The following is a 26227-nucleotide window of genomic DNA, read 5'->3' as shown; positions in this document are numbered from 1 at the left end:
GTGATCCTCACCTGCTCACCCGCTCCGAATTCCAGGAAATCCCTCCAGGGATGGGATCCAACCCTCCCTGAGCCCTTCCGCTGCTTCCCAACCCTTTTCCCATGGAAAAATCATCCCACATTTCCTGCCCTGGCACAGCTCCAGGCCGTTCCCTCTTGTCCTGCCCCATTCCCTGGGATCAGATCCCAAATCCCCCCTGGCAGATCCCAAATCCCTTCTGGGATCAGATCCCAAATCCCCCTGGCAGATCCCAAATCTCTCCTGGGATCAGATCCTAAATCCTCCCTGGGATCAGATCCCAAATCCCTGGATCCTCTCCTGGTCGTTCCCATCCCTCTCCCCTGCAGGGATCGGGATCCACCCAAATTTGGGAATCCCGGAGCTTTTTCCGTGCCCTGGGGCCAAACCCAGGAATGCCAAGGGACAAAACTCCACCTGGGAATGCAGGACAAGCCCTCGGGGTTAGCTGGGGCGTTAATTACACCCCACTAATTAACACACCCAGCTCCAAATCATCCCGGGAGTGCCGATCCTGTCCTCTGGAAAATTCCCAGCTCTCCAGGCAGAGCTGGGAAAAGGGATTCAATTCCCTTTTTTTTTTTTTGGTGTGTCCTGAGCTGCAAACCAGGAAAATCCAGGTGATTAACGAACTTTATTAACGAGGGGAGCACGTTAAGTCGCCATGACAACAACAGAAGGAGTCAAGGAACACGGAGCCACTTCCAGAGGGAGCAGGATTTCCCTGGATTCGGGAGTTACAGAGCCAACCCCAGGTTTTCCAAGCCATTTTTTGGGATTTTGAGGGGAGCAGAGGTGGTTGTGTCACAGCCCGGATTTGGGAAGAGCCCCCCTTCCCCCTCTGGAAAAAATTTGGGATAAAAGCGCAGGAAAACCCGTCTGGGAACAAGGAGAAAAAATCCTGCTAAATGTGGGGGAAAAAACCTCAATGCGGCATTCCAGAGTGGGGAAAACCCGGGAAGAGAGGATGGGAACGGCCAGGGCAGGGACTGGGGGGAAAGCTGGGATGGGGAGTGGGAATTTCCTTGTCCAGGAGAATTCCTAGCGGAACTGGAGGGGGCTGATGCGCAGCCCCAGCACGTCCTTCCCGATCTCCGTCACCTGCAGGGACAAAGAGGGGATTCAGGGGTGAAAATTTCGGATTCAGGGGTGAAATATTTGGATTCAGGGGTGAAACTTCAGGATCTAGGGGTGAAAATTCGGGATTTAGGGGTGAAAATTCGGGATTTAGGGGTGAAAATTTGGGATTCAGGGGTGAAAAATCAGGATTTAGGGGTTGGGTTTGTGGCTGTCACTCCTGGGCCTGTGCTGGGAGCACTGGGAAGGGTTTGGGAGCGACCTGAGATCCCCTTGGGGGATTTGGGTGTGAATTTGAGGGATTTGTGTGGAAATTCGAGGGATTTGAGGGGGTATTTGAGATATCTCCATGGATATTTGAGATATTTCCATGGATATTTGAGATATTTCCATGGATATTTGAAGACATTGCCATGGATATTTGAAGATATTTCCACAGATATTGAAGATATTTCCATGGATATTTGAAGATATTTCCATGGATATTGAAGATATTTCCATGGATATTTGAGATATTTCCATGGATATTTGAAGATATTTTCATGGATACTGAAGATATTTCCATGGATATGTGAGGTATTTCCATGGATATTTGAAGATATCTCCATGGATATTGAAGATATCTCCATGGATATTTGAAGATATTTCCATGGATATTTGAGGTATTTCCATGGATATTGAAGATATTTCCACAGATGGATGAGATTCCCCGTCATCCTCCTCCCGACCAACCAGGCCCAACTCCCACAGGCCCCCCCATGTGGGAGACACCCCAAACCCCCTCCGGCACCGCCAAATGTCCCCCCCAAAGGACAGCAGTGACCCCTCAGACCACCTCCCAAGCCCGGCTTTTCCCAGCGGGACGCAATTCCCGCGGGACCAGCGGCGTCCCCTCACCGTGGTGACGCGGCAGATCTGTCCCCGGAACTCGGGGCTGTAGCAGGCGCCGCTGAGGGGACACTTCTCCACGGCTTTGCCGCGGTAGATGGGGCGGTAGGAGGCGGCGCAGATGTCGAAGGGGTTGTGCTGGTCGTAGTTCAGCTGGTGGCTGTCCACGGGGTTCTTCTCGCACGCCGCCAGGATCTTCCGCGTCTGGGAACGGCCCCGCCGTGAGCACGGGCAGCGGGGACAGCCCGGGGAAGGGGCACGGCGGGGTTTGGGGACAGGAGACTCCAAAAAAGGGTCACGGTGGGGTTTGGGGACAGGGATACCCCGAAAAAGGGTCAGGGTGGGGTTTGGGGACAGGGACAGCACGAAAAAGGGTCACGGTGGGGTTTGGGGACAGGGAGACCCCAAAAAAGGGTCACGGTGGGGTTTGGGGACAGGGAGACCCCAAAAAAGGGTCACGGTGGGGTTTGGGGACAGGGAGACCCCAAAAAAGGGTCACGGTGGGGTTTGGGGACAGGAGACCCCAAAAAAGGGTCACGGTGGGGTTTGGGGACAGGGACAGCAGGAAAAAGGGTCACGGTGGGGTTTGGGGACAGGGAGACTCCAAAAAAGGGTCACGGTGGGGTTTGGGGACAGGGATACCCCAAAAAAGGGTCACGGTGGGGTTTGGGGACAGGGACACCCCGGGAAAGGGTCATGGCAGGGGTTTGGGACAGGGACACCTCAAAAGGAGTCACAGCAGGGGTTTGAGGACAGGGACACCACAAAAACGGTGTCACAGGAAGGGTTCCACACCTGAGGGACTCAGCTCAGGTTTGGGGACAAGGACAACCCAAAACCAGTGTTTCCCAACTTGAGGGCTTCATCTGAGGACCTCAGCTCGAGTCTGGGGACAGCGCCATTGGGGACATTTGGAGACAGGGCCATTGGGGGTCTCACCTGCTGGCTTTGGGGACAGCGCCATTGGGGACAGGGCCATTGGGGACAGCGCCATTGGGGGTCTCACCTGCTGGCTTTGGGGACAGCGCCATTGGGGACAGCGCCATTGGGGACAGGGCCATTGGGGACAGGGCCATTGGGGACAGGGCCATGGGGACAGCGCCATTGGGGGTCTCACCTGCTGGCTTTGGGGACAGCGCCATTGGGGACAGCGCCATTGGGGACAGGGCCATTGGGGACAGGGCCATGGGGACAGCGCCATTGGGGGTCTCACCTGCTGGCTTTGGGGACAGGGCCATTGGGGGTCTCACCTGCTGGCTTTGGGGACAGGGCCATGGGGACAGCGCCATTGGGGACAGCGCCATTGGGGGTCTCACCTGCTGGCTTTGGGGACAGGGCCACTGGGGACAGCGCCATTGGGACAGCGCCATTGGGGGTCTCACCTGCTGGGCCACCTCAGGCTTGGGGCCGAGCTCAAGCAGGCGCCGGGCGAAGGTGGCGGCGCTTTTGAAGTTCTTGATCTTGAAGAAGAGGTTGAGGGCGGTGCGGAGCACCAGGATCATGTGCACGGGCTGCAGGTTGGAGTGCGTGAAGTAGGCGGCCATCTGCCAGGGAAAGCACGGGAAATCCGGTTAAAATCCTTGGGAATAATGGGAGTTATGACAGGGAATCCCTCTTTTCCCTGCCATGTTTGCGTTGAAGGCAGAATGCCAAATTTCCGGTGAGATTTTTCCCACCTCAGGAATTCTCACATTTCCCCATAGAAATTCCCACCTTTTCCACTCAGAAATTCCCGCATATTTCCCTCAGGAATTCCCACATTTCCTCACTCAGGAATCCCACATTTCCCCCTCAGGAATTCCATGTTTTCCCCTCCTGAATTCCGTGGTTTTCCCCTCAGTAATTCCCTCATTTCCCCCTCAGGAATCCCTCGCTTCTCCCCTCAAGAATTCTGTGTTTTCCCCCTCGGGAATTCCCACATTTTCCCCCTCAGGAATTCCGCGTTTTTCAGGGCAGGATTCCCGTATTTTTCCCCTCAGGAATTCCCTCACCTCACAGATCCTCTTCTGCTGCTCCAGCGTCTCCTTGGGCAGCTTCTTCCTCTCGATCTCCATGGACAACCCCACGATGTACTCCCGGCATATGGCGACCAGCTGCTGTGCCTTTGGGACAAAACCAGGGATCAAACCCTTCCCTGGGGACTCCCCGGGATCAGGAGTCCCACATTTCCCCCCTCAGGAATTCAGTGTTTTCCAGGACAGGAATCCCGCATTTCTCCCCTCAGGAATTCCCACATTTCCCCCCTAACGAATTCCAACATTTCCACCCGTCACGAATTCCATGTTTTCCCCCTCACAAATTCTGTGTTTTCCTCCTCACAAATCCCACATTTGCCCCCCGAGAAATCCCCACATTTCCCTCTCAGAAGTCCCACCTTTCCCCCCTTACCAATTCCCACATTCCCCCCTCAGAAATCCCGCATTCCTCCTCAGGAATTCCGGCATTTCCCCGCTCAGGAATCCCCCCTGACCTCGGCGATCTCCTGCTTGTTGTCCACCACCAGCAGGGGCACGCTGAGCAGGATCAGCCGGAATTTCTCCACGGCCTCCTCGAACTTGCCGGCCGTGGTCAGTTGGTAGCAGAGCTGCAGCCGCTGGATGAGGTCGCTCAGCTTCAGCCCCACGGCCGGCAGCGCGTTCTTCAGCCCGGCCTCTTTCCTGCCACCCCAAAAATTCCGGATTCAAGGGATCAGCAGGATTGCGGGCAGCGAGGGCTGTGTGCGGGCCCGGTGAGGGTGGGATGGAAGCGGCGCAGGAATTCCTGGGAATTCCCTCCAGGGATGGGAATGTCACCTCCCTGAGGCCCTTCCAGTGGTTAGCAATGCTTTTCCATGGAAAAATTCTCACAAATATCCAACCTAAACCTGTCCTGGTACAACTCGAGGAGTTCCCTCTCATTCTGTCCCTGTTCCCTGGGATCAGATCCCAAATTCCCCCTGGATCCCCCTTTTCTCCAGGCTGAGCCCCCCCAGCTCCCTCACGATTCTCCATTCCCTTTTCCAGCTCTTCCAGCTCCATTCCCTGGACAATTCCCAGCCCCTCATTCCATGAGGATTCAGCCCTGGCCATTCCCTGGATTTTGCCCTGAGCTCAGCCCCAAACCCATCTCTGCCGCCCACAACTCCCAGCTCTCTCCACAAACCGGGAATTCCATCCCCTCCCCATCCCTGGAGCTGCCCAAGGAATTCCTGAAATCCCGAGTGTCCAGCTCAGGCTGGCTGACCTCATTCCCGACCTCATAAATCCGGGATTTCTCCCCAGGAAGAGCCTGGAAAAGCCCCGGGAGGTGGGAAAGGCGCGTCCCAGTGCTCACCAGTTGCGGTGTGGGAATCCGTACATGGCGGGAAGGCTGGGAAGCGCCTGGAATGTCGTCCGGCCCCGGGAGAAGGTCTGCAGGAAGAGCTGCTTGTAGGGCCCGAAGTTGGTCACTCCCACCTGGTCATGGAGCAGCTGAGGGCAAAAAAAAAAAAATCACGGATTGGGTCAGGAAAACCTGGATCAGGCAGCGCCGAGGCCTCGCTCTGGGTCACAGCCACGGGAAAATGGGGATGGGATATTCCCAGATGGACGCCAAGCGAGGATTCGGGGTGGAGCAGGAGAAGAAAGGGGGAAAAGAGGCATTTTTCCATAAAGAATTCCATGGAAAGCTCACCCTCATGGCTGTCTCGAAGGATCCTGCCAGGATGTGATCCACGGGGAGCTGGGAATTGTTGCACCACACCTGGGAAAGAGGGAAGGGAAGGGAGTCCAGGTGGGATTGGGATGGGCAGAGTTCCCACAACAGAATTACCACATTGGGCTCGCAAATCCCAAAAAGAAAAAAAAAAACAAAAAAAAAAAGGGGAAAATGAGGGAATTCCTGGTTTTCCGAGGAAATCCAGGATTTTACCTGGGCTGGGCTGGTGCCTTTGGTGGGGGGCACGAAGAATCCGTCCTCGGCCGTTCCCGTGGGGCCGGCGGGGACATCCTGAGGGAAAATCCCGGAATTCCAGCTGAAATCCGAGCTGGACCGTCCCACAGAACATTCCCTGCTTCCCGAATTCCCGAGGAATCGGGGCTGGGGTGACCCAGGATTCTCCTACCAGCTCGGGGGGAAGATCCAAATCTTCTTCCACTTCCCATCCTCCTCCTTCCTCCTGCCCTTTTCCCGTTCCTTCCTCTCCGAATCCTTCCCCGGCATCCACGAATCCGTCTGCAGGGAGCAGGGAATATCAGCAGGATCCCAAAACAGAATTTTCCCAAGGGAAATTCCGGGATTTTCCCACCTTCATCCAGCTGCAGCTCGGCGTCCTCGCCCCAGCCCTCGGTGCCCACGGTGTCAATGTCGATGTCGGCGGCCAGGGCTCCTCCTTTCCCTAAAAAAAACAGGGAAAGACCCTCGGGAAAGAGTTCCATGAGGGAAAAACCCCACCCTGCCGCCGTGCTGTCGCACCTCGGGGTGGAATTTTGCAGAATTTCGGGATTTATGAGGGTGGGGGAGAGCTCCAGGATCATGGGGTTCATCCCTCCCAGGAGTCAATCCCAGTGCTGATCCCATTCCCAGGGCTCAATCCCAGTGCTGATCCCATTCCCAGGAGTCAATCCCACTCCTGATCCCATTCCCAGTGCCTCACACCCCACCGCCTTCCTCAGTTTGCCAGCCCTTTTTCCCCCATTCCCTGAACATTCCATGCAGGAACCTCCCGGTGCTCATCCCAAATCCCGGGAATGCCGGGAACGCCGGGAATGCCGACCTTTCCCGGCGATGGAGCCCTCGAAGAAGCCTTTGGACACGGTCAGGAGGGGCCAGTTGGTGTCCAGGGGCAGCACCGGGGCCGGCGGCTGCAGCAGCCGCGCCTCGGGATCCACGGCCGGGATCTGGGACAAAAACCCGTTCCTTGGGATCCCGGAAAGGAGCTGCCTTCCCGTTGTCACCTCCTCCCCGAATTCCTGGAGTTTTCCAGGAGCCCCATCCCTTCTGGACCCCACTGTTCCCAAATTCCTGGAGTTTTCCAGGAGTCCTCCCCTCTGGACCCCCCTGTTCCCTTGCCAAATTCCTGGAGTTTTCCAGGAGCCTCCATCCCCTCCCTCCTCCCCAAATTCCAGGAGCTTTCCAGGACCCACCCCCCATCCCCTCCTTCCTGAAATCAGGAGCTTTCCAGGAGTTCTCCCCACTGGATCCCAAATTCCAGGAGTTTTCCAGGATTTCCTCCATCCCCACCGTTCCCTCCTTCCCAAATTCCAGTTTTCCTCACCGGACCCCACTGTTCCCTTCCCAAATTCCCAGAGTTTCTGAGGAGCCCCCATCCCTTCCCTCCTTCCCAAATTCCAGAGTTTCCCAGGATTTCTCCCATCCTCCCTCCCTCCCTCATTCCCGGAGTTTTCCCGGCGTTCCCACCGTCTCCTTCTCGGGATCGAAGGATTCCCGCAGACTCTCGGCCTCCTCGTCCAGCCCGTGCGTGGCGGCCGTCAGGAACGCCAGGGATTCTGGAAAAACAGGAATGGCCACGGGAATAATGGGAAACACTGGGAATGGCCACGGGAATACTGGGAATAGCCACTGGAATAATGGGAAACACTGGGAATGGCCACTGGAATAGCGGAAATAGCCCCTGGAATAACAGGAATAACCACTGGAAAAATGGAGGTGCTTGGGGACCCAAGAGCCCTTCCCGAGCTCCCAGGACAGAATTCCCGTTGGGAAGGACTCCTTGTGCCCGGAATTCCCTTTGGGAATGACTCCCTGTGCCCAGAATCCCATCGGGAATGACTCCCCGTTCCCAGAATTCCCGCAATCCCTTTGGGAATGACTCCCTGTGCCCGGAATCCCATCGGGAAAGACTCCCCGTGCCTGGAATTCCCTTTGGGAATGACTCCCCATGCCCAGAATTCCTGTAATCCTTTTGGGAATGAATCCCCATGCCCACAATCCCATCGGGAATGACTCCCCATGCCCAGAATTCCCACGATCCCTTCGGGAACGACTCCCCATGCCCAGAATTCCCACGATCCCTTCGGGAACGACTCCCCATGCCCAGAATTCCCACGATCCCTTCGGGAACGACTCCCCGTGCCCAGAATTCCCGTGATCCCTTTGGGAACGACTCCCTTTGCCCGGAATTCCCGCGATCCCCTCGGGAAGGACTCACTCTGGCCGCAGTTCCGCAGGATCCGCACCCTCTCGGCCACGTCCCCCAGGTAGAGCGCGTTCTGGTAGTGCCCGCTCATGTCCTTCCGGATCTCCGCTGGACGGGGAAATCCGGGAATCAGCCGCCGCTCCCGGCCCGCGTTCCCGCCGGGAGCGCCGGCACTCACCGATCTTCATCATCTTGCGGAGCTTCTCCAGGTTGCCGGTGATGAGGTAGAGGAAGGAGAGGCGGTCGAAGTTCTTGGTGCGCTGGTAGCACATCTCCACCACCTGGTGGTTGCCCTGCAGCAGGGCCACCTCGCCCAGCTTCTCCCAGCAGCCCTTGTCGTCCAGCGCCTTGGCTGCCTCCAGCGCGATCTGCTCCCGGGGAATTCCGGGGTCAGAGGGATCGGGAATGGGGTCAGAGGGATTGGGAATGAGGAATGGGAGCGGGGATTGCAGCAGAGCCACCTCCCCCAGCAGCCTTTGTCATCCAGGGCCTTGGCAGCTTCCAGGGCCATCCGTGCCAGGGAATGTCCCAAAACGACTCAGAACATCCCAAAACATCCAAAACCAAACTTCCCAGAACGCCCCAACCATCTCGAAAGGGCCGAAAATGTCCCAAAACATCCCAGAGTGTCCCAAAACCCCCCGGAATCGCCCGAGGCAGCCCCGTGGTTGCGTCCCCTCGGTGCCGCCGCACTCCAGGGCCAGGCTGAAGCGCGTTTCTCCCAAAAACATTCCCAAAACATCCGGAGTATGCCGGAAGCCGAGGTCACCTCGATGTTGCCGCACTCCAGGGCCAGGCTGAAGCGCGTTTTCTCGTCCTTGACGAAGTGCAGAGCCACCTCGGGGTACCCCTTCCGCTGCAGGTACGCGATGATCGACTGCCCCACCAGCTTGGCGTTCCGCACCATGTGCAGCACCTGCGGGGCGCGAGAGGACATTCCCAAAATCCCGCGGGAAAGGATCGCCCATCCCCGGGAAAAGATCTGCCATCCCCAGGAAAGGCTCTTCCATCCCCGGGAAAATTTCTGCCATCCTCGGGAAAGGCTCTTCCATTCTCGGGAAAGGCTCTTCCCAAAATCCCTCGGGAAAGGATATTCCCAAAATCCCTCAGGAAAGGATCTTCCATCTCCGGGAAAAGATCTGCCATCCTCGGGAAAGGCTCTTCCCAAAATCCCTCAGTAAAGGATATTCCCAAAAACTTTCGGGAAAGGATATTCCATGATTGCCTGTCCTCGAGAAAGGATATTCCCAAAATCCTTCGGCAAAGCCTCTTCCAAAAATCCCTTGGGAAAGGCTCTTCCCAAAAATCCCTCAGGAAAGGATATTCCATCCCCGGGAAAGGCTCTCCCATCCTTGGGAAAGGCTCTTCCCAAAATCCCTCGGGAAAAGACCTTCCCAAAAAATCCCTCAGGAAGGGATATTCCATCCTTGGGAGCCTTGGGAAAGGCTCTTCCCAGAAAGCCTCAGGAAAGGCTTTTTCTATCCTCAGGAAAGGCTTTGCCATCCCCTACTCCCAAATGCTCCAGCCCCTATTCCCAAATCCAAAATCCTTGGGAAAGGTTTTTCTATTTTCCCCCATTCCTGATTTCCTGACCTCATCGTACTTCCCAGTGACGAGGGCGAGTTTGAAGCAGAACTCAGTGGGGTCGATGCTGAGCACATAGGGCTTATCTATGTTTTCCCACCGTTTCCAATCCCACTTTTCCCACCATTACCAATCCCATTTTTCTCCATGTCTCCACCATTCCCAAACCCAATTTCCCTTCCATTCCCATATTTATTTCCTGACCTCGTCATACTTCCCGTTGACGAGGGCGAGTTTGAAGCAGAACTCGGTGGGGTCGATGCCGAGCACGCGGGGCTCACCCGTGTTTCTCCACCATTCCCAATCCCATTTTCCCCCATTCCCAATCCCGTTTTCCCCCATTCCCAATCCCATTTTCCCCATTCCAGGACTGATTTCCTGACCTCGTCGTACTTCCTGTTGATGAGGGCGAGTTTGAAGCGGAACTCGGTGGGGTCGATGGTGAGCACGCGGGGCCGGCACTCCCGGTCCAGGCAGTAGACGTTGTTGCCCTTCACGCGCGTCACGTAGATCGGCAGGTCCAGCGTGCGGATGATCCCGTGATCCCTGCGCCGGGGGGACGTTCCCGGTGAGGATCCCCGGCCATCCCGGGGGGAATTCCCGGCCATCCCAGTGAATTCCAGGGGGACATCCCCAGTGAGAATTCCCAGCCATCCCAGGGGGAATCCCCAGCCATCCTGGTGAGAATTCCCGGGGGGACATTCCCAGTGATAATTCCTGGCCATCCCAGGGAATTCTGGGGGGAAGCTCCCAATGAGAATTCCCGGCCATCCCAGGGAACTCCGGGCCATCCCAGAGAGAATTCCCAGCCATCCCAAGGAACTCCTGGCCATGCCAGAGAGAACTCCTGGCCATCCTAGGGAGCTCCTGACCATCCCATGGAATTCCCAGTTATCCCAAGGAATTCTTGACCATCCCAGAGAGAATTCCCAACCATCCCAAGGAACTCCTAGCCATCCCGGTGAGAACTCCCAGCCATCCCGGTGAGAATTCCCAACCATCCCGGTGAGAATTCCCAACCATCCCAGGGAACTCCCGGCCATCCCAGGGATAACTCCTGGCCATCCCAGGGAGCATTCCCGGCGGTGCCGGCGCGGCTGACCCCGAGGTGACGGCGTATTTGATGTGGTTGCTGGTGGTGTAGATGAAGACGCCGCTCTCGTCCCAGGCGCCGCTCTTCACCCGGATGTTCTCGTGGATCTGGCACAGCGACTCCAGCTTCCGGTTACAGATCAGGATGGCTGGGAACGGCGGGAACCAGGGAATCATGGGAATGAGGGGATAACGGGAACAGCAGGAACCGGGGGAATGAGGGGATAACGGGAACGGCGGAATCACGGGAATGACAGGATATCGGGAATGGCAGGAACCAGGGGATTGAGGGAATGAGAGGATAACGGGAACAACGGGAACCAGGGGAATGAGGGGATAACGGGAACAGCAGGAACAAGGGGATTATGGGATTATGGGAAGGAGGGAATGGCAGGAACGAGGGGATCATGGGAATAACGGGAATGGCAGGAACCAGGGGATTATGGGATTATGGGAATGAGGGAATGGCGGGAACAAGGGGATCATGGGAATAACGGGAATGGCAGGAACCAGGGGATTGAGGGGATAACGGGAACGGTGGGAATGAGGGGATCATGGGAACAAGGGGATTACAGGAATAACGGGAATGGTGGTAACAGGGGGATTATGGGAACAGGCGGATTATGGGAATAACAGGAACGGCGGGATCGAGCAGATCACGGGAATGAGGGGATAATGGGAACAGCGGGAATGAGGGGATTGTGGGAATGAGGGAATTACGGGAATGGTGGGAACGAGGGGATTGAGGGGATAATGGGAATGATGGGAACAGAGGGAACGAGGGGATTGTGGGAATGAGGGAATTACGGGAATGGTGGGAACGAGGGGATTGAGGGGATAACAGGAATGATGGGAACAGAGGGAACGAGGGGATTGTGGGAATGAGGGAATTACGGGAATTGTGGGAACGAGGGGATTGAGGGGATAACGGGAATGGTGGGAATGACAGAATAACGGGAACAGTGGGAACAAGGGGATCACGGGAATAATGGGAATAATGGGAATGGAGAATGAGGGAATTACGGGAATAATGGGAATGGCGGGAACGAGGGAATGACAAGAATAATGGGAATAACAGGAATGGCGGGAACGAGGGAATGATGGGAATGAGGGAAGGGTGGAAACGGCAGGAATGAGGGAACTGCAGGAATAATGGGAATGATGGGAATGGCAGGAATGGGAATGGGAATGGGGACGGGAACGGGGATGGGGATGGGAATTTTCCCCCGGAGCTCACCGTGCTTGGCCAGCAGGGCCACGTGGGACATGTCGGCCGACCAGATCACGTACTTCACCTTGGAGATCTTCACCGAAGCCAAAGTCCTGGAAAAACCCCGGATCTGGGATCAGGGAAAGGCCCAAAATCCAGCCCCGGGATCCCCAAAACCCCCAGTGGCTCCCAAAAACCCCCAGCAGAACCCAAAAACCCCCAGTGGATCCCAAAACCACCCAGCGGATCCCTTCTCCAGCCGTTCCCAGCTTTCCACAGGAACAAGCAGGATTTGGGGTGGGAAAAGTTGGGATTTGGGGTGGGAAAAGCAGGATTTAGGATGAAAAAAAAAGGAATTTAGGAGGGAAAAAAACCCCCAGGATTTAGAAGAGAAAAAAGCTGGGATTTAGGGGGAGAAAAAAAGCATGATTTACGGTGAAAAAAAAGTGGGATTTAGGGTGAAAAACCCAGGATTTAGGGTGAAAAAATTGGGATTAGATGCAGGAAAAGCAGGCTTCAGGTGCGGAATTCCCGGGAAATTCCCAGAAAATTCCCAGAAAGCTCCCACCTTTTCTGCTGGACGTCGAAGAGGGTGATGGAGTCAGAGTCCCTGAGGAGGAGGTTCCCGGTGCCCGCGTAGAAAATCTCGTCGCAGTTGGGAACCGGAACCTTCTTGGTGATCTCGTTCTTCAGGTTCTTGATCAGGATCTGCCCCCCGGGAAGAGAATTCCCAGATTTTGGGGGGAATTCCCGGATTTTGGAGGTTTTAGGGAACGTGGGGAGGTTTTTGTGCCCTTTTGAGTTGGGTTTTTCCTGGATTTTCGCACTTTTTTTGAGGGAACACAAAGAGCTGGGTTGGGAATTGGGGTTTTCCCGGAATTCCAGAATTTTGGAGGTTGGAAAAGCCCTCCAGGAGCATCAAGCCCAACCCAAATCCCAGAAATCCCTCAGAGCCCTCCAGGGATGGGATCCAACCCTCCCTGAGCCTTTCCGCTGCTTCCCAACCCTTTTCCCATGGAAAAATCATCCCAAATTTCCAGCCCTAGCACAGCTCCAGGCTGTTCCCTCTTGTCCTGCCCCATTCCCTGGGATCAGATCCCAAATCCCCTCTGGGATCAGATCCCAAATTCCCCCTGGCAGATCCCAAATCCCCCTGGGATCAGATCCCAAATCCCCCCTGGCACATCCCAAATCCCCATTCCCTGGGATCAAATCCCAAATCCCCATTCCCTGGGGTCAGATCCCAAATCCCCCCGGGATCAGATCCCAAATCCCCCCTGGCAGATCCCAAATCCCCCCCAGCAGATCCCAAATCCCCCCTGGATCCCCCTTTTCTCCAGTCTGAGCCCCACCAGCTCCCTCAGGACTCTCCATTCCCTTTCCCAGCTGCTCCAGCCCCATTCCTGGATTTCCCAACCCTTTTCCCTTTGGGATCAGGTCCCCCTGGATCCCATCCCTGTTATCCCAATTTCCTGTTTTTTTCCCAGTTTTTCCCAGTTTCTCCCGTTTTTTCCCAGGATCTCACCGAGTGCATCCTGTCCAGGACGGCGAATCGGTTCCGCGCCACCCACACGGCCGTGAGCCCCGAGGAGCGCTTCCCCTCTGGAGCTGCGATCCCAAAAAACCGGGATCAGCATAGGATCAACCCGGGATCAGCCCAGGATTGACCCAGGACCAGCCTGGGATTAACTCAGGATCAACCCAGATTCAGCCTGGGATCAACAAGGGATCAGACTGGGATTAACCCGGGATCAACACAGGATCAGTCCGGGATTAACCTGGGATCAGCCTCGGATAAACCTGGGATCAGGCTGGGATCAAGCCAGGAATCCATCCCTCAGCGTGGCATTTATGGGATGCCTTTGATGGGACAGGAATTACAGGAGGGGATTGGTGGGATGGGATTTCTGGGATGAGACTGGATTAATGGGATGGGATTTATAAACTGGGATTGATGGGATGGGATCTATAAACTGGGATTGATGGGATTTATGGGATTGGGATGGGATTGATGGGATTGATGAGGTTTATGGGATTGATGGGATGAGATTTAAAGAAAGGGACTGGGATGGGATTGATTTCCCAAAAACTGTGCGATCTGAGGGATTTTTCCCCAAAAAATCATGGATTTGAGACATTTCCCCCCAAAATTCAGGGATTTTTCTCCCAAAAATCATGTATTTGAGGGATTTTCCCCAAAAATTCAGGGATTTTTCCCAAAAAAACATGGATTTGAGAGATTTTTCCCAAAACTCAGGGATTTGGGGGTTCTGCCCCCCAAACCCTTCCCGAGGCCGGGCCCTTCTCCCTCCTCTGGCAGCAGAATTTTCCCTTTTCCCTCTTTTTTTTGGGACCCAGCTGCTCCTCCATCAAACCCAGGGATTTGATTGATCTTCTCAATATCCCAGCTGGAAAAACTTCCTGAAAAATGAATTTTTTCCCTGTTCTTTCCCTCCAAATCCACCCCAGCAGGGAAATATTCCCTGCTCCAAAGCCTCTGGAATCCATCAATCCCTGGAAAATCCCCAAATCCATCATTTTCCCCTGGCAGGGGGAGCAGCTGGGATTTAAAAGCAGGACAAAAAAAAAAAAAAAAAAAAAAAAAAAAAACATAATTTGGGAGTTTTTATCCCATTAAATCACGGCTTGGAATCGTAAATTCCTCGGGATCGTAAATTGCAGACTCAAAAAAACCAAAAAGTGGGACTTGCCAGGAAGGGAAAACAAAATAATTCCTGCAGTTGTCGCTTTTAAAGGGTTTTTTTTTGGATAAAACATCCCAAAAATCCGCCTGAGATCCATCAGCTCTGGCCGTGGCCAGGAAATCTCCAGCTGGGAGGAAAATTCGGGAAGGGAAAAGAGAATTCCTGATAAAATATGGATGGGAGGCGGAAAATCAGAATTTTTCAAGGGGAAGCTGCCAAAAATCCGGAGGGAAAAGAGGATTTGGGGTAAAAAAAAAAAAGGGATTTTTAGGGATGAAGGAAGGGAGAAGCAAAGGGGGGGATGGGGATGGGGATTCCCGGGATTTTTGGGAGCTCAGGCCACACCCACCGTCGGGATTTTGGGAATCTGCGTCCTTGGGAATGGTGTAGAGGTCGTAGGTGCTGTTCTCCAGGTTGCTGGCTCGCTGGGGATGGAAACGGGGAATTGCAGGGGCTCTTCCCCAAAGCAGGGATTCCCCCAAAAAGCAGGGATTTCCCCCAAAAATCAGAGATTTTCCCCTCAAATATCAGGGGTTCTTCCCCAAAAATCAGGGATTTTCCCCCCAATAATCAGGGATTTCCCCCCAAAATCAGGGATTCCTCCCCAGAAATCAGGTATTTGAGGGATTTGTCCCAAAAATCAGGGATTTGTGGGATTTTCCCTCAAAAATCAGGGATTTTCCCACAAAAAACAGGAATTCCAGGGATTATTCCCAAACCTCCACGTGGAACTGGAGGGGTTTTCCCCCAGACACAGGGATTTGGGGCATTTTTCCCAAAAAACCTCAAATTTTGGGACTCACAGCACAGAGCATCCCCATAAAACCAGGAACTCCAAGGGATTTTCTGCCCAAAAATGAGGATTTTGAGGCATTTTTCCCATAGAAATACGGAATTTAAGTGATTTTTTCCCAAAAAAACAGGAATTTGAGGCATTTCCCCCCAAAAACCCAGGAATTCCAGGAATTTTCTGCCCAAAAATGAGCATTTTGAGGCACTTTTCCCATAGAAATACGGAATTTAAGGGATTTATTTTCCCAAAAATGAGAATTTTGAGGCAATTTCCCCCCCAAGACCCAGGAATTCCAGGGATTTTTCCCAAACCCACGTGGAACTGGAAGGGTTTCCCCCAGACTCGGGGATTTGGGGGATTTTTCCCGAAAATCTCCGGGATTTTGGGACTCACGGTGCAGAGCAGCACGGCGTTCTCAGCCGGGTTGTAGCTCATGCTGAACACCGGGAACTTGGAGCCGCTGCAGAGGGAAAACGGGAATTTTTGGGGGATTTTTGGGGTTTTTTTGGGTTTTTTGGGGGGGGGGGGGGGCATGGGTTTCGGGAACTCCAGGATTTTTCAGGATGGATTTTGGGGATTTTTAGGGTGGATCTTGGGGATTTATGGGACAGGTTCAGAGATTTTCAGGGTGCATTTTGGGACGGGTTTTGGGGATTTTTGGGACGGATTTCAGGATGGATTTCAGGATGGATTTGGGATGGATTTGGGATGGATTTTGGGGATTTTCAGGATGGATTTCGGGGTGGATTTTGGGGATTTTCAGGGTGGATTTTGGGGTGGATTTTGGGGATTTTCAGGACGGATTTTGGGGAGGATTTTGGGGATTTCAGGATGGATTTTGGGAAGAATTTGGGGTGGATTTCCAGGTGGATTTAGGGGAGGATTTTGGGAAGTTCTGGGACGGATTTGGGGAGGATTTTGGGGGGTGGTTTTCGGGGTGAATTTCGGGGATTTTGGGGTGGATCTCAGGGGGGATTTTGGGGCGGATTTAAGGATTTGGGGGCGGATCTCGGGGCGGATTTCAGGGATTTGGGCTCTCCGGGGGCGCCGTGCCTGCGGAGCTGCATCACGGCCACGTCGCGGGAGCTGCCGAAGTCGAGCTGCCGCAGGAAGCGATCCTTGACGTAGAACAGCGAGTTCCCGTGCACGGCCAGCGCCGGCCGCTCCCGCTCCAGCTTGAACACCAGCATGCCCCCGTCGTGCCCTGCAGGGAACAGACGCGGGGAATGCCAGCCGGAATTCCCGGGGAGAACACCGGGAATTGCAGGGAAAAACACCCGGAATTGCAGGGAAAAACACCTGGAATTACAGCTGGAATTCAAGGGAAAAACACCTGGAAATCTGGGGAAAAACACCCAGAATTACGGCCAGAATTTCAGGGAAAAACACCCGGAAGTCCAGCCGGAATTCCAGACGGAATTCCAGAGAAAAACACCCAGAATTACAGCCGAAATTTCAGAGAAAAACACATGGAATTACATCTGGAATTCAAGGGAAAAACACCCGGAATTCTGGGGAAAAACACACAGAATTACAGCTGGAATTCAAGGGAAAAACACCCGGAATTCTGGGGAAAAACACCCGGAATTACAGCTGGAATTTCAGAGAAAAATACTTGGAATTACATCTGGAATTCAAGGGAAAAACACCCAGAATTACAGGGGAAAATACTTCGAATTCCAGGGAAAAACACCCAGAATTACAGCCAGAATTCCAAGGAAAAACACCTGGAATAACAGCATCAGTTCTGGGGAAAACAACCAGGAATTTAGGAAGGGGAATTGAACACCAGCAGAATTCTGGGATTCCTGGCCGGAATTTGGGGATTCCCAGCCAGAATTCAGGAATTCCCAGCTGGAATTCCAGGATTCCCAGCCGGAATTTGGGGATTCCTGGCTGGAATTTTGGGATTTCCAGACGGAATTTGGGAATTCCCAGCTGGGATTTGGGGATTCCCAGCTGGAATTCTGGGATTCCCAGCCGGAATTTGGGTATTCCCAGCCGGAATTCTGGGATTCTCAGCCGGAATTTGGGGATTCCCAGATGGAATTCTGGGATTCTCAGCTGGAATTTGGGGATTCCCAGCTGGAATTCCGGGACTCACCGGCAGCGAAGAGGTTGAGGTTGGGATGCGCCGCCAGCACCCAGAACCGGTCGTGGTCGCGCCGGAACGTTTGGACGCCGGTCCTGGGGGAGGGAGGGAAAATCCGGGAATTCCGGGAACGCTGGGAATTCCCGAGATTCCCGAGGGTCCTTCCCGTCCCCGGGGGGGCACTGACCGCTTGGACATGTCCCACACCCGGATGCTCTTGTCCTCGGAGTTGCTGAGGATCAGCTCCTGGCGCGGGTGGAAAACGGCACAGGAAACGTTGTTGTAGTGGCCCCGGCACGTGTCCACCTCCCAGGCCTTGGACTCTGGAATTCCGGGGGGAAATCCAGGGAAAACGGGGGGAAAAAATCATGGAATGGGGAGAAACAACGAGGGAATGGGGGAAAATGATGGGGAAATGGGGAGAAACGATGGAGAAATGGGGAAAAATGACCCAAGAAAGGGGGAAACCAGCCCAGCACCTGGCCATCTCCAATGGCTTTGGATTCTGGAATTCCAGGGCGGAAATCCGGGGAAAATGGGAAAAATGCCAGAGAAAAGAGGGAAAATCTACAGAATGGGGAGAGACCCCAGGGGAACGGGCAGAAACAACGAGGGAATGGGAAAAAAGGAGCCAAGAAAGGGAGAAACCAGCCCGGCACGTGGCCACCTCCCATCCCCAGATTCTGGAATTCCGGGGGAAATCCAGGGAAAATGGGAAAAAATTCATGGAATGGGAAGAAGCAGCGTGGGAATGGGAGGAGTAGGGATAATCCTGGGGAAAAGAGAGGAACGACAGGAAATGGGAGGAATGGGGGGGAAAAGCTCCCCAAGAGTGGGGAAAAAAGCAGGAAAACACGGGCATGGGGCTGATCCCCACTCCTCCCCATCCCAGCCAGAATCCCGAGCCCTTCTCCCATTTTTTTCTTTTTTTCCGAGCCTTTTTCCTGTTTTTTTCCAATTTTTTTCCCCATTTTTTCCAAGCTTTTGTCCCATTTTTTCCCGTTTTTCCCAAGCCTTTTTCCTGTTTCTTCCCATTTTTTCCTGAGCCATTTCCCCATTTTTCCCCATTTCTCCCAAAACTTTCTCACATTTTCTCCCATTTTTTCTGAGCCTTTTGCCTGTTTTTTTCCCATTTTTTCCCATTTTCCCCCGAGCCTTTCTCCTGTTTTTTCCCATTTTTCCTGAGCCTTTTTCCCATTTTTTCCCATTTTCTTCCCATTTTCCCCAAACCTTTTTCCCATTTTTTCCCATTTTGTTCTGTTTTTTCGGAGCCTTTCTCCTGTTTTTTCTTATTTTTCCCAGCCGTTTTCCCATTTTTTCTCATTCTTCCAAATCTTTTCCCATTTTTTCCTCTTTTCCCCCATTTTTTTCCCTTTTCCCCCATTTTTTCCCATCTTCCCCAAGCCTTTTTCCCATTTTTCCCCTTTTTTCCCATTTTCCCCCCATTTTTCCCTATTTCTCCAAATTGTTTCCCCATTTTCCCCATTTTTTTCCCCCTTTTTTTCCCACTTTTTTCCCCATTTTCCCCATTTTTCCAAGCCTTTTCCCATTTTTTCCCATTTTTTCCCGTTTTCCCCCCGGTTTTCCCCCCCTTTTTCCCCGTGTTCCCCTCACCGTTCATCCTCCAGATCTTCACCTGGCGGTCGTCGGCCCCGGACACGATCAGGGGCATGGAGGGGTGGAAGGCGGCCCAGTTCACCCCCCGGTCATGGCCCTGGAAAAGCGGGAAAAATGTGCAGGAATCCCAGGAAAATGGGTGGGAATCCCGGGAAAATGGGCTGGGAATGAGGGAATCCCGGGAAAATGGGCAGGAATCCCAGGAAAAATGGGCGGGAATCCCAGGAAATAGGGTCCTGGAAAAGCGAGAATGAGGGAATCCAGCAGAAAAGGGGTAGGAATGTGCAGGAATCCCAGGAAAAATGGGCAAGAATCCCAGGAAAAAAGACTGGGAATGAGAGAATCCCCAGAAAAAGGTCCAGGAATGGGCAGGAATCCCAGGAAAAAGGGCTGGGAATGAGGGAATCCCGGGACAAAGAGCTGGGTATCCCAGGAAAAAAAAAAACTGGGAATGAGTGAATCCCGGGAAAAATGGGCAGAAATCCGGGGGAAAAGGGCCCCAGAATTCCATGGATTTCCCATGGATTTCCTACAAATTCCCCATTAATTCCCCATGGATTCCCCACGGATTTCCACCCATTCCCCATGGATTTCCCATGGCTTCTCTCCGTGAATTCCCATGGATTTCTCAGGGATCCCCACGGATTCCCCATGGATTTCCCATAGGTTTCCATGGATCTCCCTTGGATTCCCCAGGGATTCCCCAATAATTTCCCAGGGATTCCCCAATAATTCCCCTGGGATTCCCCAATAATTCCCCATGGATTTCCAGCCACTTCCCATGGATTCCCCATGGATTCCCACGGATTCCCCAGGGATTTTGATGGATTTCCACGGATTTCTTGCCATTCCCCAAGGATTCCCCAGGGATTTCCCATTAATTCCCCATTAATTCCCATGGATCTCCCATGGATTTCCAGGGGTTCCCCATGGATTCTCCATGGATTCCCCATTAATTTCCAAGGATTCCCCATAGATTCCCATGGATTTCCATGCATTTCCTGCCATTCCCCATGGATTTCCCAGGCATTCCCCACAGATTTCACGGATTCCACGGATTTCCAGCCACCTCCCATGGATTCCCACGGATTCCCCGTGGATTTGGATGGATTTCCATGGATTTCCATGGATTTCCCCGGGTTTCCACGGATTTCTGGGATCCCCAGGGATTCTGGGAACGCCAGGCACCTCCAGCACGTGTTTGACCACGGCGTCGGTGGTGCCGAACAGATCCACGCCGGTGATGCCGCGCACGTCCGACTCCACGGCGCCGGGGGACAGGTTCTTCTTCCGGAGCCCTGGAGAGCGGGAAGCCGGGAAAAACCCGGAAAAATCCGGGAAAGCCCGGAATCAGCACCCGGGTCCAGCAGCTCCAAGGGTTTTTCCCCTGATTTTTCCATCTCCAAGAATTCGCTCCAGGGATGGGATCGAACCCTCCCTGAGCCCTTCCACTGCTTCCCAACCCTTTTCCCATGGAAAAATCATCCCAAATTTCCAGCCCTGGCACAGCTCCAGGTCGTTCCCTCTTGTCCTGCCCCATTCCCTGGGATCAGATCCCAAATCCCCCCTGGCAGATCCCAAATCCCCCCTGGCAGATCCCAAATCCCCCCTGGGATCAGATCCCAAATTCCCCAAATCTCACTAGAGACATCCCACACAACTGGCCCATCCCGTTCCCATTCCCATTTTTCCCAATTTTTCCCGGTTTTTCCCAGGAATCTCACCGGAAATGTCCCAGCCCCATCCTCATTCCCATTTTTCCCAGTTTTCCCACGGATTTTCCCGGTTTTTCCCGGGAATCTCACCGGAGATGTCCCACACCCTGACGGTCTGGTCCAGGCTGGCCGACACCACCAGGTCCTCGCTGGGGTGGAACTGGGCGCACATCACGTAGTGGTTGTGCCCCGTCAGCACGCTGCAATCCCGGGATCCGGGCGGAATTCCATCAGAAACCCGGGGATCCCGGCGGAATTCCATCAGAAACCCGGCGATCCCAGCGGAATTCCATCAGAAACCCAGGAATCCCAGCGGAATTCCATCAGAAACCCGGCGATCCCAGCGGAATTCCATCAGAAACCCGGGGATCCCGGCGGAATTCCATCAGAAACCCGGGATCCGGGCGGAATTCCATCAGAAACCCAGGATACGGGTGGAATTCCATCAAAATCCCGGGAATCCAGACAGAACTCCATGGAAATTCTGGAAATCCGGGCACAATCCCACGGATCCCAGGGAAAGACTGATCCCAAAATCCCAGAAACCCAGGGAATGTTTATCCCAAGGAAAGGCTGATCCCAGAATCCCAGGGAACGTTTATCCCAGATTCCCAGGGAAGGCTGATCCTGGAATCCTGGAATTCCCAGATTCCCAGGGTATGTTTATTCCAAGGATTCCCAGGGAAAGTTGATCCCAGGATCCCGGAATCCTGGCATTCCCAGATTGCCAGGGAAGGTTGATCCCAGGGAAGGCTGATCCCAATTAAAGGCTGATCCCAGGATCCCGGAATTCCTGGATTCCCAGGGAAGGCTGATCCCAATTAAAGGCTGATCCCAGGATCCCAGAATCCCAAATTCCCAGGGAAGGCTGATCCCAGGATCCTGGTATTCCCAGCATTCCCACCATTCCCAGCGTTCCCAGCATTCCCGTCACTCCCAACATCCCCAGCATTCCCGCCATTCCCAGCATTCCCGTCACTCCCGACATCCCCAGCATTCCCGTCATTCCCAGCATTCCCGGTGTTCCGGCTGCCCACCATGCGCAGGTGCGCGACTGCCAGTTCCAGACGCGGATGGTTTGGTCATCGGAGGCGCTCAGGATCCAGGGATATTCCTGGGAAAACGGGACCGGGGCTGAGAGCAGCACCACAGAGCCATGTCCCGGGAAACCGGGATTCCCGGGAAACCCCGCGCCACGGGAAACTGGGATTCCCGGGAAAACACAGGTTCCTGGGAAAACCGGGATTCCCAGGAAACCACGGATTCCTGGGAAACCGGAACTCCCGGAAAACCACGTATTCCTGGGAAACGCCGCGCCATGGGAAACCAGGATTCCCGGGAAACCCCGCGCCACGGGAAACCACGGATTCCCTGTAAACCCCGCGCCACGGGAAACCACGGATTCCCGGGAAACCCCGCGCCACAGGAAACCAGGATTCCCGGGAAACCCCACGCCACAAGAAACCACGGATTCCTGGGAAACCCTGCGCCACGGGAAACCAGGATTCCCGGGAAAAACCTGAATCCCCAGCATTCCCAGCATTCCCAGCATTCCCAGAATCCCGGCATTCCCAGAATTCCCGACATTCCCGGCTGCTCACGTGGTGGAAGAAGGTGGTGCGGATGTAGTCCAGGTGGCCCAGCAGCGTGAACAGGCAACGCCGCAGTTTGTAATTCCACACCTGCAATTCCCCAATTCCTGAATTCCCGAAGAATTCCCGGATTCCCAGCAGGGCAGGCCCAGCTCAGCCCAGCACCAAATTCCCATTTTTCTCCAAGATTTTCCCATTTATTCCCAGATTTCCCTTCTTTTTTCCCAATTTTATCCAATTTTTAATCCCGAATTTCCCCCTCACGTCCACAAATCCCAAATTTTCCTCTATTTCTCCCAAAAAATCCCAAATGGAAAAGCTCCAAATCCAAGGAAGCAGAAGAAAATTCCCTTTTTTTGTCCAGGATTTTCCCTGTTTATTCCCAGATTTCCCCTCTTTTTTCCCATTTTAATCTGATTTTTAAGCCCAAATTTCCCCCTCACATCCACAAATCACAAATTTTCCTCCCTCCCTTTCTCCCAAAAAAACCCCACATGGAAAAGCTCCAAATCCAAGGAAGCATATTCCCTTTTTTCCCAGGATTTTTCCCATTTATTCCCAGATTTGCCCTCTTTTTTCCCACTTTAATCAGATTTTTATTCCCAAATTTCCTCATGCCAGCCCTTCCCAGGCTCCGGTTTTTTTTGGGGGGAAAAAAGGGGAAAAATAAGGGAAAAATGAGGAAAAAGGGAAAAAAGGAGAAAAAAAAAGAGAAAAAAGAAGGGGAGAAAAAAGGGAACAAAAATAGGAAAAAAGAAAGAAAATGGGGAAAACGGGGGGAAATAGGGAAAGAAATAAAGAAAAAAGGGAGAAGAAAAAAATTGGAAAAAATAAAATAAAAAGGAAAGAAAAGCAAAAAAGGAGAAAAGGGGGGAAAGGGAAAATGGGGGGCAAAGAAGGGAAAAGGGAAAAAAAGGGAAAAAGAAAGGAGAAAAAAGAGGGGAAAAGAATTGGTAAAAAAAGAGAGAAAAAAGTAGGGAAAAGAGAGGAAAAGTGGGGGCAGACAAGGGAAGAAAATGAAAGAAAATGGGAAGAGAAAGGGGGAAATGAGGAAAAAATGGGAAAAAAGGGGAAAAACAGGGGGGAGAAGGGGAAAAGGGGAAATGGGGAAAAAGGGAAAAGAGAAAAAAGAAAAAGAGGGAAAAAAGGGGCAAAAAGGGAAAAGGGAAAAATGGAAAAAGGGAGAAAAGGGGAAAAAGGGGAAAATGCGAAAAGGGAAACTGGGGAAAAGGGGGAAAAAGTGAAAAAGGGAAAAAGCAAAAAGGGGAAAAAAGGGGAAATGGGAAGAGGGAAAATGGGGAAAAGTGAAAAAAGGGAAAAGGGGAAAAGGGGAAAAGAAAGAGGGCAAATGGGAGAAAAAGGGAGAAAAAGATAAAAAAAGGGGGAAAATAGGGGGGAAAAGTGGGAAAAAGGGGAAAAGTGGGAAAAAGGGGAAAAGCGGGAAGAGGGACTCGGCACCTTGATCTTGTAGTCGTCGCCGCCGGAGACGAAGAGCGGCTGCTGCTTGTGGAAGTCGATGCCGCGCACGGGCCCTGCCAGGGAACGGCCGGGCTCCCGAAATCCCCGCGGAGCCCGAGGCTGCCCGGCCCCCTGCCCGCCCATTCCCGGGATGTCCCATTTCCTGGGATTTCCCATTTCCCGGGATCCCCATTTCCTGGGATCCCCATTTCGTGGGATGTCCCACTTCCTGGGATCCCCATTTCCCGGGATCCCCATTTCCCAGGATCCCCATTTCCCGGGATTCCCATTTCCTGGGATCCCCCTTTCCTGGGATCCCCATTTCCCAGGATTCCCATTTCCTGGGATCCCCCTTTCCTGGGATCCCCATTTCCCGTTTCCCCCCTTCCCGGGATCCCCATTTCCTGGGATCCCCATTTCGTGGGATTTCCCATTTCCCGGGATCCCCATTTCCTGGGATTTCCCACTTCCCGGGATCCCCATTTCCCAGGATGTCCCATTTCCTGGGATTTCCCACTTCCCGGGATCCCCATTTCCCGGGATCCCCCTTTCCCGGGATCCCCATTTCCCGGGATCCCCCCTTCCTGGGATCCCCATTTCCTGTTTCCCCCCTTCCTGGGATCCCCATTTCCTGGGATTTCCCACTTCCCGGGATCCCCATTTCCTGGGATCCCCATTTCCCGGGATCCCCCCTTCCTGGGATCCCCCCTTCCCGGGATCCCCATTTCCCGTTTCCCCCCATTCCCCCTCATTTTCCCCCATTTTTTTCCCGTTTCCCCCCGTTTTTTCCCCATTTCCCCCCCATTTTCACCCATTTTTCCCCATTTCCCCCCCATTTCCCCCCTGTTTTCCCCCATTTTTCCCCCTTTCCCCCCATTTTCCCCCCGTTTCCCCCCATTTGTCCCGTTTTTCTCCCCGTTTTCCCCCCCTTTTCCCAGATTTACCCCATTTTCCCCCATTTCCCCCCTGTTTTCCCCCATTTTTTCCCCCTTTCCCCCCATTTTCCCCCCGTTTCCCCCCATTTTTCCCGTTTTTCTCCCCGTTTTCCCCCATTTTTCCCGATTTTCCCCCGTTCCCACCGTCGTGCTCGTCGAACTTGTCGATGAGGGTGCACATGCGGTAGTCCCAGAGCTGGATGACGCCGTTGTGGAGGCTGCTCAGCACCCAGGGCCGCTTGGGGTGGAACGACAGCCCTGGGGAGGGGAAAAGGGGGAAAATGGGGAAAAAAACCGGGAAAAACCCGGGGAAAAACCCGGGAAAGGTGGGGAAAAAACAGGGAAAAAAACTGGGAAAAAAATGGGGGGAAAAACCCAGGGAAAACACCCAGGAAAACCCAGGAAAGAGCGAGGAAAAACTGGGGAAACACCAGGGGAAAAAGCTGGCAAAAACCTGGGAAAGGGTGGGGAAAAAACAGGGGAAAATGGGAAAAATTGGGGAAAACTGGGAAAAAGGGGGGAGGAAAAACCACAAATCCCGGGAATTCCTCACACAAATCCCCCTGGGATCAGATCACAAATCCTCCTGGGATCAGATCCCAAATCCTCCTGGATCAGATCCCAATGCCCCCAGGATCAGATCCCAAATCCCCCCGGGGATCAGATCCCAAATTCCCCCGGGGATCAGATCCCAAATCCCCCTGGGATCAGATCCCAAATCCTCCTGGGATCAGATCCCAAATCCCCCTGGGATCAGACTCCAAATCCCTCTGGGATCAGATCCCAAATCCCCCTGGGATCATATCCCGAATCCCCCCTGGATCAGATCCCAATGCCCCCAGGATAAGATCCCAAATCCCCCTGGGATCAGATCCCAAATCCTCCTGGATCAGATCCCAAATCCCCCCTGGGATCAGATCCCACTCCCCCCTGGGATCAGATCCCAAATCCCCCCTGGGATCAGATCCCAAATCCCGCTGGATCCCTTTTCTCCGGGATCACCCCCAGCTCCATCAGGATTCCCCCTTCCCGCTCCGGGCTGTCCCTCCATGACGGGATCCCCCATCCCCTGAACCCCGCTTTTTCCCGGTCTTTCCCGGATTATCCCGGTTTTCCCGGTTCATCCCGGTTCATCCCGGTTCATCCCGGTTTTCCCACCTTTCACCCGCGCGGATTTGGTCTCGAATTTGGTCAGCATGGTGCCAGCCCGGCCCGGCCGCAACCCGGAACCTCCACGTCGGCACCGCGGGGCCGCCCCGGAAACGGGCGCCGCTTCCGTGCGTCACTTCCGGCGCGTCGCGGAAGCGGAGCGGCCGCGGGCAGGGATGGCGGCGGG

General features: G+C 53.8%; 1 protein-coding gene across 1 annotated transcript; it reads right to left on the bottom strand.

Moving 5' to 3' along the window:
* Positions 1-633: 633 nt before the first annotated feature.
* On the bottom strand, positions 634-26182 carry COPA (COPI coat complex subunit alpha). Its single transcript, XM_068175032.1, has 33 exons — positions 26050-26182; positions 25036-25149; positions 23957-24030; positions 22508-22588; positions 21944-22020; positions 20997-21106; positions 20380-20489; positions 19189-19288; positions 17762-17897; positions 17587-17669; positions 16536-16686; positions 15876-15942; positions 15039-15114; positions 13510-13592; positions 12553-12692; positions 12012-12097; positions 10785-10923; positions 10066-10228; positions 8868-9014; positions 8277-8466; positions 8111-8206; positions 7360-7448; positions 6716-6839; positions 6248-6337; positions 6065-6174; positions 5872-5949; positions 5635-5703; positions 5296-5432; positions 4454-4640; positions 3975-4085; positions 3366-3527; positions 1993-2187; positions 634-1119 (listed from the first exon to the last, which is right to left on the bottom strand). Exons 1-33 carry the CDS (start codon positions 26087-26089, stop codon positions 1060-1062), a joined length of 3675 nt encoding a protein of 1224 aa, XP_068031133.1. The 5' UTR covers positions 26090-26182; the 3' UTR covers positions 634-1059.
* Positions 26183-26227: the final 45 nt, after the last annotated feature.

Source organism: Anomalospiza imberbis, chromosome 29 (genome assembly GCF_031753505.1).
Source record: "Anomalospiza imberbis isolate Cuckoo-Finch-1a 21T00152 chromosome 29, ASM3175350v1, whole genome shotgun sequence".
NCBI lineage: Eukaryota > Metazoa > Chordata > Aves > Passeriformes > Viduidae > Anomalospiza > Anomalospiza imberbis.
This window is presented reverse-complemented; position numbering and strand designations above follow the sequence as displayed.